At 35.9% G+C, this 14,031-nt stretch overlaps 1 protein-coding gene across 14 annotated transcripts in view; it reads right to left on the reverse strand.

Annotated features, from left to right (window-relative positions):
• Positions 1-14,031, reverse strand: part of unc80 (unc-80 homolog (C. elegans)) — a 120,729-nt gene that overhangs the window by 63,716 nt on the left and 42,982 nt on the right. For 5 of the 14 annotated variants that reach the window (XM_087256925.1, XM_087256930.1, XM_087256923.1 and 2 more), the window contains 10 exons: positions 13,388-13,535; positions 12,752-12,924; positions 9,744-9,956; positions 9,496-9,631; positions 9,279-9,412; positions 6,904-7,084; positions 3,966-4,178; positions 3,313-3,345; positions 3,049-3,149; positions 481-681 (listed from right to left, as the gene is read on the reverse strand). In XM_087256925.1, the coding sequence (XP_087113051.1) occupies positions 481-681; positions 3,049-3,149; positions 3,313-3,345; positions 3,966-4,178; positions 6,904-7,084; positions 9,279-9,412; positions 9,496-9,631; positions 9,744-9,956; positions 12,752-12,924; positions 13,388-13,535 (1,533 nt within the window). The remainder of the gene's footprint in view (positions 1-480; positions 682-3,048; positions 3,150-3,312; positions 3,346-3,965; positions 4,179-6,903; positions 7,085-9,278; positions 9,413-9,495; positions 9,632-9,743; positions 9,957-12,751; positions 12,925-13,387; positions 13,536-14,031) is intronic. The other 9 variants (XM_087256929.1, XM_087256932.1, XM_087256928.1 and 6 more) reach the window with 3 other exon arrangements.

The raw sequence follows: 14,031 nt of genomic DNA on the forward strand, positions 1-14,031 counted from the left end.
AGCAATTATAGCGTAGCTTAGCATAAATCATTGACTCAGATTAGACCATTAGCAATAGTCTTAAAACAAGATGTAACTACAGAATAATCAAGCTTTAAGTAGTAACATTATCTGAACTCGTTTTCAACATTTTTGAGTGAGATTCTACTGGTTTAATTCGATTCAATGATTCATACTAAACTATACTAAGCTAAAAGACCCAGACATCAGTAAAAGTCAAAAAAACTCTTTAACTCCAGGGGACTTGTAAAATAAGCCTATTTCAACATAAATGTAATATGCAAGAGGCAGTATTATCTTTAAGAGGCAGTCTAATTACATTTTTTGTCTCAAATGCCCATTAATTTGAGAAGAAAATGGTAATCAAATGTCACTTAGATGCTCTCAACAAAATCCATCAGAAAACAGAATTGTGGTGCAGTTGTGCATGTTTTGAGCTTTGCTAATGGGAGCTCTGGGAAATTAATGTTATGTAATCACCTCTTTGCTTTTCTTGGGACGGCCACTGATATTTCCAGTGGCGCTGTTCTCTTTCATGCTGTCCACCGTCTCTCCATATAAAAGTTTGACGGCACGGACGAGCCGGGCGCAGGAACGGCTGTGGCGCTGATAGCAGCGAGGGTGACAGTAATCCACATGAGTGCAGATGAAACTCTGCTGGTTGCACAGCAGAATCATGATCTGGAAGTTGAGAAAGAGGGGCATGTGAAAATAATATCACAGACATTTATCTTATAGGAACACTCCACTTATTCCACATTCAGCTAATCTCTCGGTCTAATAGGAAAACTTTTAGCTTAGCTTAGCATAAATTGTTGAATCTGAATATTAGCGACTCAAATTAAAAAGATATATTATTTAAAGCTTGAATACTCTTTAGTTTAAGTGTGTACTAAGACCAACTAAAATTTTAAAAGTTTAAAATTTTAAAAGGTATACTTTCATTCCGACATAATAATCAATAAATTCATTTCATGGCTGCAGCAAACACAAAGATATAACTGAAAATCCCAAACTCTTTTTAGATTTTTTTTTTTTTTTTTGAGTGAAATGCTAATGGTCTAATCTGATTCAATGATCTATGCTAAGCTAAGCTAAAAGAGCTAAGCTAAAAGTTGGACATTAATTGGGTGTGTGAACTTTGTATACAGATATTTTCTTTGTGAACTTTGGGGATATTTTCGCTTGACTAAGTCTGCATTTTAAACATTAAAATAGCGCCACATGGGAAAACCATTTATGTCCACTTGGAAAAATAGATACCTCTTGCTGTCATGTCTACTTGATGACATTAAAAAGCAAATTCTCGACAAAAAAAGGACAGCCAACATGAACAAATGGAAAGACAGAGTAAGAAAGTCTTTGGGGGATGCCAGGAAACCATATTCGAATCGAAAAAGAGAACAAAAACCAGGGAACAATCCACCGAAAGGGGTGAGTGGAAGAACCATATATGTAATGTGATCGCTTTCTCTCTCTCTGAATGTGCTGAGGAGCGCTAAACAGCACAAAAACAGTTAACTTATCAAAATAAACTATATACCATATATAATTAATCTGTATCAATGGATATATCCCGTCAGTCCTGTGTAAACTATGGCAAGTAGGGTTTATTTTTTGTCTATATATTTATTTATATTGTGAGATGGCGGAGCATGAGAACAGTTTAAAGTAGCATGTACAAAGCTGTGCTGCGCCATATTTTTTATTGTTAATAATTGATTGTTACTGCCTCTACTGTAAGAGGGTCAATGTATTGTACATAGTACACACTGTATTTTCTGTTTTTAAATACTAATAATAATAAACTTGAAATTGATGCTAAATATTAACCTGAATTTTCTGTTACTGTATTAAAACTAAGATAAAGGAATCTAATTTTAGTGGTTTAAAGGCATATGAAGAATTGGAGTCATACTGTTTTTCCACACTAACTGGACATATATCATTCTTCCACATTTGAGAAATATAAATCCCAATAAGTTTAGATTTTTGATACTGACACTGAAAAATGTTATCTCCTTAGAACTGAGAAGCTTCTGTTGTCTTTTTGCAAGTAAAATAAAAATATAGAATATAATGTTCCGGGCTTCACGGTGGCGCAGTGGGTAGCACGATCGTCTCACAGCAAGAAGGTCGCTGGTTCGAGCCTCGGCTTGGTCAGTTGATATTTCTTTTTTTTATTTTTAAAATTGTATTTTATTGAATTTTTCAAGAACAACCACAAAGACACACATACATATATACACACATACACAAACACACACAACACTAGGCACTGTTTGGACAAATCCCATACAATGAGTCAATGAACTAATAACAATTACATCACAGTTTAGCAAGTGACAACAGAAAATAGAATAAAGAAGTAAAATTAAATAATTAAATATGTAAAATAAGTAAATTAAGTCTCTGAAGTATCCTCAGAGGTTGAGTGGCTGGTTTGCTCATCTAGATGGTTTAGAAATAAACCCCAAACACTGAAAATTTTTTTCAATAGAATGAGTCCTCAAAAATCTCAGTCTTTCAATCTGTATCACCGAAGTCATGTCTGCAATCCACATTTGAAATGTAGGAGGTGAAGATGACTTCCAATGTCGAAGCAAAAGCTTTTTGGCCACAATCATACCTAAAGACAAAAAATGCTGGAGGCCATGTGGGAGATGAGAAATGTGTTGTGAATATCCAAAAATAGCAAGTTCTGCATCAGGTGGTAAAGATTTGACATAAGCTTTAGAGTACCAATCGAATATGTTTGACCAAAATGTATATAACAAAGGGTAGGACCAGAAGGCATGGGAAGTTGTGTCTTCTGTCACTTTGTACCTGTCACATAATGGTGATAGGGAGGGAAAAATCTTATGCAACTTTGCTTTAGTATAATGTAACCGATGGATAACCTTAAATTGAATCAATTGAAGTCTACTGTTCACCAAATAATGAATGAATGTTTCTACGTCTCAAGGCCTCCTTTGTTTAACACGAGGGGACTTGTAGAATGAGAGTATTTCCTTTAAACAGAAAAAAAATCTGAGTATTAATACGTACGTGCAGCCATGACATGTTGCGATGGTAGTTATCCTCAACACCCCCTGTGCTGCCTTGTCCCTCTGGTTCAATGCTAGGCTCACTAGCACTCCACGGGCTCCCTAAGGCAATAACAAAGGCACACATTTTACTCCTGAAAATAAGGTACTTTTCTGTGCTGTCAAGTTTTTGTTCACTGCATAACTACTTTAGGCATGCAGCAAGTCCAATATCTGCACAAGCATATTGGTGTAGCATATGTATCTGTGGCGATGACAAAATTACCGGTATTTGTTTCTGTTTTGGATGTGGGCAGAGCTTAAACAAAAAAACAAAAACAAAACAAACAACACACACAAACAAAAAAAAATATTTAAGATGTATCTCTTCTCTACAGAGCAAATATGACTTAATTACTCATACCATCATTTACTGTAATGCAAATCGAACTAAAAAGGCTCAAAGAAAGGTAATTAAAAGGGTTAGATTGAAAGGAAAACACAACAACAGTCTGACATAGGCATTAATACTTGGTACAACAGATTTTCTTCATTTAAAAAATAATAATTCACCACCTCTTACCTAAATCACTACATAGAGAAACATAATACATACAGTATATATTACCCCAAAGCTGTTAAACAATGGCATATTAATATCACTGAACAAATATAACATTTTATACAATTTTTATTTTAAAAGATTGTATCTGTTCGATCAGCAAAACTATTTTTAATTTACATTAAATTTATAAAAAAATAAATATAATATTTTATTTTACAAAAAAAAAAATTATTCACAAATTCCAAGTAAGTTATTGTGCTTTGCATTGGGCTATCACCCTAATAATTACATCAACAAATGAAACCCTAAATTCTTCGGACACATAAGGTCAAGATGAACTATATTCATGCAGTGATAAAGAAGGACTGTCTGACCTATATCAGTGACAGTGTCTCTACTCTGGGAGAGCAGCCGTTCAGACTCCACGTCGTTCTCAGACTCGGAGTCCTGTCTGGACATCTTAGTGCTTTTCAGACTCCCTGCTCGGCGGATGGAAGACAAAGAGCCTCCTTTCTTGATCCGGAAACTCCTCGCTCCTTTAATCTGTAACAAACGAGAGCCACCGATACGGATCTTCCTAATCGGAGCTGGAGAGAGGAAGGAACAAGACCAATCAGATTAATCATTCATAATCAAATGTACATGTACATCCCCAGCACAGCCAGAAAACAGGCTATGGGGTTGTGCATCAGAAAAAATATGGGTCCAACATTTATTGCTAAATTATTGTGTAAAAAACTGTTGTGCAACTGTCTATTCTAATATTACAAAATGGATTAGGCTCACTGTTAGAGGATTTAATCCTTTGTGAGTACTTGTTCATGTACAAAGAAACAAATTGCAAACAAATAAAGAAAGAACAAACAAGAAGATATTCCCTATTGTTCCACATTTCTGATCAAGCTTCCCCTCCCCTTTCAAAAACACACATTTGGATTTTAATGCTTTATGGGGACTTCCCATTGAGGTAAGGACTTTTATACTACAGACCAATCCGATGTGGGGATGTCATTGGCCCATGAACATGTCGTGCTTGTTATCAAACTATTTCTGTATAACTGTAACAAGAGGCAATTCAATCATAACTTAATGTTAAAACAGCTATCATAACATTATTTATCAATATGTGGCTCTTTTTGGATTCTCGGAAGCTATAGGAATTAAACATGTAAAACAAGAAATGCGTTGGGACCATTGTTTTTTTCTTTTACATCCCTCAAAATGGTCTATACAGACTGTGGGTGTTATTATGCATTCTTCAGCGGTCTTGCGTCCTTGTGTTCTCGTGTAACAGCTGCCAAAGTTCAGTTCCAATACTCAAGACCGCAAGAACGGAGGACACGTAAAACTTCCCAGATGGATTCTTGGTATCGAGGACGCACCGATGCAGACTTGAGCACCGATCTCGCTCTAGAAGTCCCAGACGTCATTGCGACTGGTGGGAAGGTGGGAAGCGCAGCATTTTGTTTAGATTTATTATTAAAGTTCAGAGATTGCACTTATTTACCTCAGGAGTTTCCCTAAATGAAACGCTGAATATAATGGACATCTTAATAAAGGAATAAACACATTAAGAGTGTTTGTTTGCAGAAATTTGTATTAAAATCAGTTTTATTTATATTGTTTAACAATATAAATATTGTTATATTGTTATTACGTATATTTATAATGTTTTTATGCATAGTATATATTTTGAAAAGGGGAAAAACAATAAATCGTTTTATGAAGGCTGTAATGTTTAAATAATTTTCCATTTAAAATGTGTGAAGGTCATGTGACCATCAGGAAGAACGCAGCATCTCATTTCTCACAGGACACATTCTCTGTTCTTGTGGTCTCCCGAGTTCATTCTTCCGAGGACACAAGGCCGTTCCCTGCGTTCTTGGAATTGAGAAACCTTCCTGCAGATTTCAACTGCAACCCATAACAAACACACCTGCCTGTAATTATCAAGTGCTGTTCAAGTCCTAATTAATTAGTTCAGGTGTGTTTGATCAGGGTTGGAGATGAGCTCTGCAGGAAGGTAGATCTCCAGGAACAGGGTTGAGCACCCCTGGTGTATATTGTCCTCTTTCCCAACCATACCCCTAAACCTAATCCTAACAGAAAACATTTAGCAGTTTTAAACTTTTAAAATACTTCATTTTGTAACATTTATGATCAAAAATGTCTCTGGTATTGCTATATTTGTGGGGGCATTAGATGAATACTAGGACCACACACACACACACACACACGTTGGTATTGGTGGTTTACAGGGAATCGCTATAGGCATACTGTACTTTATAGCATAAAAATATGCTTATTATATGGCCTTACCTCACTGCTACTTCCTAAACCCCATCCTATCATGAAACCTTTAGCAAAATTTCAATGTCTCCCATTAGGTATGATATTGAAGCATTTTTACTTACTAGGACATCTGGCGTTTCCTCGTAAACCACCAAAACAGAGTACAATTATTACTTTATATTTAAAGGGAATATAATGATTGACAGGGTGTCACGGTGGCGCAGTGGGTAGCACGATCACCTCACAGCAAGAAAGTTGCTGGTTTTGGCATTTCTGTGTGGAGTTTGCATGTTCTCCCCGTGTTCACGTGGGTTTCTTCCGGGTGCTCCGGTTTCCCCTACAGTCCAAAGACATGCGGTATAGGTGAATTGAGTAAGCTAAATTGGTAGTAGTGCATGAGTGTGAATGCAACAGTGTATAAGTGTTTCCCAGTGTTGGGTTGCGGCTGAAAGGGCATCTGCTGCTTAAAACATATGCTGGATAAGTTGGCTGTTCATTCTTCTGTGGCAACCCCTGATGAATAAAGGGATTTAGCTGGAAAAAAATGAACAAATGAATTCAACACGATTGACATTCTCATTATTATCATTATCATTATTATACCTGATTTTTGTGTGTGTGAAAAATCCACCAAATGAGTTGCCAGGTACAAATCATTTGTGCAATCTCATTTGTTCCGGTACAAATTAAAATTTGATTGTAGCAACTGTAACGGAGGCCAGTTAGAAGGTGCTGTGCAGGTAAACCTCACTCCTCTGACCTTTAGGGTGCTCTAACGACGAACGCTAGAGTTCATGGTCTTTAGCCTACTTGTTAGAGCAACAGACTCCCATGTGGAAAGTCGCCTGTTCGATCCCGGGTTGGGTGGTGAAGGACCGGCAGAGTTACACAACAATAGTAAAACCAATGGCCCAAATTTAGAATAACAATTTATGTTATGAAAACAATAGTTCAGCATTAATTTTAGGCACCTGCTCACACTTCAGCTTATGCACTGATCTAGTTATTCCTTATAGTTACCCAGTGGCTCTTGAGATGATTTCTTCTCCTCACAGCCGGTGTCTGACTTGAGAGTGTGGCTGCTGCTGTTCAGAGAATCGTGTCCATCCTCATCATCCAGAATTCCTGCGAAACTAATCTTCCTTTCGTAGCGATGACGCCCAAGTTCAGGGTCCAGACGCAAACGACAGCTCTCTAAATCCTGAAAGAGCCAGAAGAAAAGCCTGGTACGCACAGTGTTGACCACAACACATCAGTTTGGGAGCAGCATCAGCTATTGTCTAAATCTAATATAGTTCAACTAAATTATGCTATTAATTATATTATTAAATACTCACCCTCATGTCGTTTCAATCCCTTAAGTCCTTTGGTTATCTTCAAAAAATAAATTATGATATTTTGGATGAAAACCTGAGAGCTCTATATGTCTATTCTTCATAGACGGCAACAGTCATAAGATGTGCAAAGACCAGAAAAGAAACCAAAAACATTGTCAAAACATGTCAGTTAGTCGTTCAATAGACCCGGTCACATTTCCAGGTTTCTCAGTAGTGGAAGTCATCATAGTTGGCTAAACTTGCGCAGTGAATAAAAGAGTACAACAAATATTTTTTCAATCCTATTTGATGAAATAATAAAAGAAAAACTCCACAATGGTGTTATTATGACTTTCAGAAAAAGGGAAAAAAAATTGTGTGAGACTGATAACGGCAGTTAGAAGAGATATTCGCCAAATTTACCTAGAAACACCTTGCACAAGCGGTAATTCATTTTTGTAATTTGATGCAAAGATTTGTTTTAAAAATGAAAATATTAAAAACTTTCAAGGATTTAAGATGTTAATGACCATTAAACATGTCATATCGGTGAGAAAAGGGTCCACTGTAGTCATATGAAGCTCCAAGAACACTTTTGTGTGTCAAAAAAAGGAAAAAGTCAAGCTGTAAACATGATTAATGTCTTCCGCATTTGATTAGGGTGCTCATGTACTACAGGCAATAACATGCCTGTATGTTGCACTACTGACTCTTATGACAAAATGTCAGATTACTCATAGTAAACGCGCATCCTGACGACCTGACGTGGAAGAGATAACAAAGGTGAACAAAGTCACTTATTATAGTGTTTTGGTGCACAACAGTGTTCTTCGTATGATACCACTGAGGCCTGTTTCGACTGAAGCATGTTTCGACAAAATTTTTGGTTCTTTTTCTGTTGTGAAGGATGAAAAAACTCTGATTTAATCTAAATATATATATTTTTTGTTCTGTTTCTTTAGTCTGTTTTGTTTTTGAAAATGAACAAAAATCTCAAGGGATTGGAACAGCATGAGGGTGAATAGTTCATAAAAATAGTTCAAAAATCATTTAGGGGTGAGCTTTAAAGGTCCTATGAAATTAAAATAAAGTTTTTAGATGTTAGTGTCAATATTATTAGTTTTAGAATATCTATAAGCTAGTGTGCTCCAAAACAGTGTCAAAATTCGCATTAAATACATAACACTGATATAAACATGTAAAGCTTGTAGTTTGTCACTTCCGCTCAAATAGAGCAAAGGTTTTATTTATGTCCACTTCTCATCACATCAAAACCAATCAAATGCTGTCTAGTATGTGACATGCCACATCCCCTTCAAGACTCTTCTTATTTGTTTTTCATTTGATGTACTTCAGCTAAACCACTCTCATGGGCAGAGCTTTGAAAAAATAAAACACTATTGGCTGTTTTTAAAAAGGTCAGGAACTACTTTATGTCGCACCCTCTCTTTGTGTTTCGATTACATAAAACATAAAAAAAAAAACATGCATATTTAAAAGCACTTCACATGACCTTTAATACTATATATTGTATGTATAGTTTTACAACCATGTTGCTAAAATTTTTCAACAAATATCCTTAATGGCCATACTTTAAATATCTAGTGAAGCACTCTACAGTTTGTTTTCTCAGCAGTTTGAATTAAATTTAAATATTATTTACATGCCTCATGTAATCCTAACAGAATATAACGAGACAAGATATGATTTGCTTCATAAATGGCCATAAAAAATAAGAGTGAATATTTAAACCTTATTTTCAAATAATTCTTTTAAAATGACTATTTCCGAATTAAAATGAGAACTAGAACTTCCCGGGCAATTATTCTTATACTTAAAAAAAACTAGAACAATTAGTCCCCCCAATGTTCAATGTTATGTCTTTGATGGATATTATTTACTATTTAATTTATTACAGCCAAGACAACATTTATCCTTTTTGTTTCGATTATTTGCTTGAATCATCAAATGTTTATATTGTATTTTGTTTCAACCTAAAATTGAGAATAAGCTAGTTTAGTTATTTAATAATATCTCTAATAATTAATTTGATCAAAGGAAGAAAATAACAAAACTGACCACAAGGGGCTCTGTTCTGGGTCTGGGGAGGCAGGGAAAGGTCTCTCTCAGAAAAGTGGTGATCTCCAAAAGCAGCTGACAAGCAGCCATTTTTAGAGCAAAAGGACAGCCACACTTTGTCGGGTTGACTGTATCTGTTGAACAAATCAGTATTATGTTGTAAATGTTTATCGTCTGTTTGTTTCATGTGAACTGAGCATGTCATTTCCACTCTTACTGTCATCCAGATAATCTTCATCCTCATCCTCCTTTTTTGCTCGTCTCTTGCTCTCTTCATCATAGATAAAACCCAAGATGTTGGCTGGACTCTCACTGTCTGAATGGCAAATTTCACTCAGCCGAGTGCCTATGGCCTTTTTGAGCACACATATATTAGATGCAGACAAAATACCACAGATGCAATTCTGCAAAAGCATGTAAGATTTGTTTTCTGCAGAAAAGACAACATTTGCATATCTGACTCACGTCTCCCCACTGGTAAAAGTGCTTGGCAGCATTCCACTGCAGCTTTGTGTTCCTTTTGTTTCCTGCTACAGGCGACCGTCCTCTGGACAAACCTCTCTTAGTGATGTTCACATGGTGACCTTTCATCCACTCTGGCCAGTTCCCTCGATTACAGCGATGCACAAAACGAGCACACTCCACAAAGAGTGAGGCTCTCGCCACCACTGGAGCTTCCTGGGGAAGACATTTATAAACATTATCAAGACATTTTTTAGCTCATCTAAAAATAATTTTTAATTTTGACAGAGCATTTATAGAATGTTACACACAAAGAACATTTTTTTTAGAATACTAATAATAATAATTATCATTGTAATTCATCCATTCATTCATTCATTTTCTTTTTGGCTTAGTCCCTTTACTAATCTGGGGTTGCCACAGCGGAATTAACCACCAATTTATCCAGCACATGTTTTACGCAGCGGATGCCCTTCCAGCTGCAACCCATCTCTGGGAAATCATCATCATCATCATTATTATTATTATTATTATCATTATTATTATTATTAGAATTAGAATTATTACCCAGGGATTTTATTTTATTCTTTTGGTGTTAAGCTGGGGAAAAGCATTTAAAAAAAAGCCTTTGCTAATTATTAGTTTAAAAGAGAATGTTAAATAAAAACCTTAATGGATTTTTGTCAAACAAAAGCTTAGAATCTTTAATCTCCATTTTTTATGGTTCTATGACAGCCACTATTGAATAGATAATGTAATATAGAAACATAACTATCATTATAAATATTTTATTTTTATCTTTCATCATTAGAAAGCTTACAGTTTCCATTTTTTTGGGGTCCTAAGGCTTAAATTAGACCAAACTGTTGGCACAGAATCATAAATAACAATGTTTTTTTTTTTCTCATAGAGGTGCTCAGAGGTGGCACAAATGTATTTAATACAAGAGGGCTGAATTGGGTCAGAGAGGAATTTATTCCAGTATGTGGCTTTGTGTTTACACTGATTTTTGTGCAGACAAAGAGCAGCCTTAACTCAAAGTAGTATAATAAGAGCAACTTAAAATTTGTAATTCCAACCATAAGCAAACAAAGTTCGGATACAAGATTAAAAGATGAATTTTGAAGCTTCTGCTTGGATCTACATTGGAATTCAGGAAAGCTCATTTTATCAGTTCAGAATTAATACTTAAAAAAATACAATTTTGCTGTTAAGGTTGATTTACAAAATTTTGCACAAACAGCTACATACAGCTTGATAATAAATTTGCTTTGTGACAAATGTAATACAGTTGATGCTAATATGTCATAGGTTTTTTTTCTGTTTTAAGATACAGAGCTATTGGAATGGAATTTTTAAGAACTTTCTGAGATTTTTAGGGTGTAATTACTGCCTGATCTGATATTTTTAATTCTGGGACAAATGTATTTGTTATCAAGTACACAACACAAACTACAATTAAGAATTCTCAGAATTGTTTTAGAAGAAACAGAGGCTCCAACATGTAAACTATGGGTTGTAGAAATAATTTCTACTTTACATTTGGAGCAAATTAGGTACTTTTTAAAGTAAAAACTTGAGCAATTTGACCAAATCTGGCAACCTTTTATCTGTTTATCTTGATAAGAACTATATGGACTAATGCATCACATAATATTTAAAAAAAATACAATACAGCCTCAACAGATATTCTTAAAAAGGTCTCGTAAGGAATGGTTTGTGATGTGAGTGTTTTTCTTTTTTTTCTTTCTTTATTTGTGATTTTATTGCATTGTATGTATGTAATATTGGGACAAAATATGTAAAATTGTGAATCCTTTTTTAAAACTTTGTCTTCAATAAAAGAAAAAACTCTTGGCTTGTTCCAAAACAGTTTTTTTTTTCTGTTGAACCCAAGGAAAGATATATTGAAGAAAATGTTGGAAATCAGCAACCATTGACCTTAATAGTAGCAATAGCAAATACACCACCTGACAAAAGTCTTGTTGCCTATACAAGTTTTAGGAGCAACACAAAATAACTTGACTTCTAGTTGATCATTTGGTATCAGAAGTGCCTTACATGAAAGGCAAAGGCCTCTAGATTAAACTTAGTTAACCAAAAAAATATGATCATGCCTTGATTTTTAATGATTTAATAAGGACAGTAAGGTCTGACTTTGCTTAGACCTTGGTCATATTGTGTTTGACTCCCATGAGCTTGAAGGACTGCATTTACACATCTCTGCAATAACTCAAATAACTTATTAATAAAGTCATCTGGATGGCAAAGAAAGTGTTCTTGCAGGACTCCCAAAGTTCATCAAGATTCTTTGGATTCATCTTAATACCTCCTGCTTCATCTTACCCCCGACATGCTCAATAATGTTCATGTCTGGTCACCGGACTGGCCAATCCTGAAGCACCTTGACCTTCTTTGCTTTCAGGAAATTTGATGTGGAGGCTGAAGTATGAGAAGGAGCTATATCCTGAGAAATTTGCCCTCTCCTGTGGTTTGTAATGTAATGGGCAGCAATGTTGTTATCCACTCTGCAGATCTCTCTCAGCACTCCCCCATACTGAAAGTAACCCAACCTTGACTGATTTCTGTGAGAACCTTGGGTCTATGCAGGTTCCAATAGGTCTTCTGCTGTATTTGTGATGATTAAGATGTAGTTCAACAGATGATACATCAGAAAAATCTACATTCTGCCGCTTTTCAAAATGATCAACTAGGAGTTATTATGTGTTGCTCTTACAACTGGGATCGACGACAAGACTTTTGTCAGGTAGTGTACAATGGAGGTCAATGGTTACTGGTTTCCAACATTCTCCAACAAATGTTCCTTTGTGTTCAATAGAACATACAAAAACTCTAACTGGTTTGGAACAAGTCAAGACAAGAGTGAGTAAATGATGACCGAATTTGGGTGAACTAGACCTTTAATGGCTTTCAAGTCTATCCCCTTATAAATATGCTTTAAATGTAATTCTACAGCTATCTGTACACAAAACCGAAGAAACAGAACTGACCAGGTCTAGTGCTGCAGCCAAAATAGAAGCATCTGGAATGGTTCCCGGCTCACAGCAGTTCAACAGGAACTGAAACCTCTTCATGCCTTGTCTGATCGCACCCAGATTCACAATGTTCTTATTCTTCATGGCCTCCTGACTGGCAGCCAAGCGCTCCTGGAATCCATGGCAACCTTGTTGGGGTACAGAATGGCATCATTGAAATGAATGTAGCGACTTTCAGCATGAACATCTGAAAAAGCCGGTGAAATATGCATCCGGTGATATCGAATGAGCATGCAAGTGTTTAAATTTGTTTGTGTCACTACTCTGAAATCACAACAACACTACAAGATCTACAAATTATGACTTGCAAAATTTCCTCAAGTAACTATTAACTTGGAGAGCTGAAGGTTTACGAGAACTCTGACAAAGCTGTGGCGGGTCATGGTGCCAGGGTCATAGGTCAGAGAACCACAGTTTTCCTCTTCCAGCGGATGGTTCTGACAAAAATGGACAAACACACACACAGAGAGCTGGCATGGAAGATGGTAGAGGAGTGTACCAGAAGCACAAGACAGGTCAAGTACGGGCACACACACGAACAACAGAGCGAATTGTGGACAGGGGTGGGGGAAAGGCACCCCAGGGTTCTACCATCTTTCTCCTCTGTGTGGTGGAGCTTGGAAGGGTTCCTCCGACCAGACCGCCATTTACCGAGCCTCTTGAAGAAATTCTCCTCTTCTTCTCGGCCGTATTCAATAGCGCTTCCCTCCGACAGCTTCACAGCACTGGTGAACTTGACCTGAGATGATGCACAGGATAAACCCACATCAAGGCTCATTCTCTGCCAAGTGCAGCTTTATTTATAAGAAAGAAGTTTGCACTAATGATCACGGTTAACAATGACACCATGAATATAAATTAATTTTTCCTTCCCAAATGTATGATAATAATTTTTATTCATTTAATTTTCTTATTAAAAGTGGTAACAGTGCATTACCAAAATAATAATTAACTACATTCTGCAGGTTTGTTATTTAAAATACAATGAATAAACAATTCAAACAAATAAATAAACCTTTAATAAAATATAAATATAATAATGTTTTTTTCTATAAATACACTACTATAATAAGTAATTTTTCATAAACTATAATAAAACACAATTTTCAGTGCAACAATAATTTTTACATTTTGTGCAACCTTATTTAAATAGCAAATGCATTTGCGCCACTTTGTTGACTCATAGGTGTGCTGGTCTAAAAAGGAGGTGTGTTAAGGTGCATTGTTGGCAAGTT

Source organism: Danio rerio, chromosome 6, assembly GCF_052040795.2.
Source record: "Danio rerio strain M-AB ecotype USA chromosome 6, GRCz13ab, whole genome shotgun sequence".
NCBI lineage: Eukaryota > Metazoa > Chordata > Actinopteri > Cypriniformes > Danionidae > Danio > Danio rerio.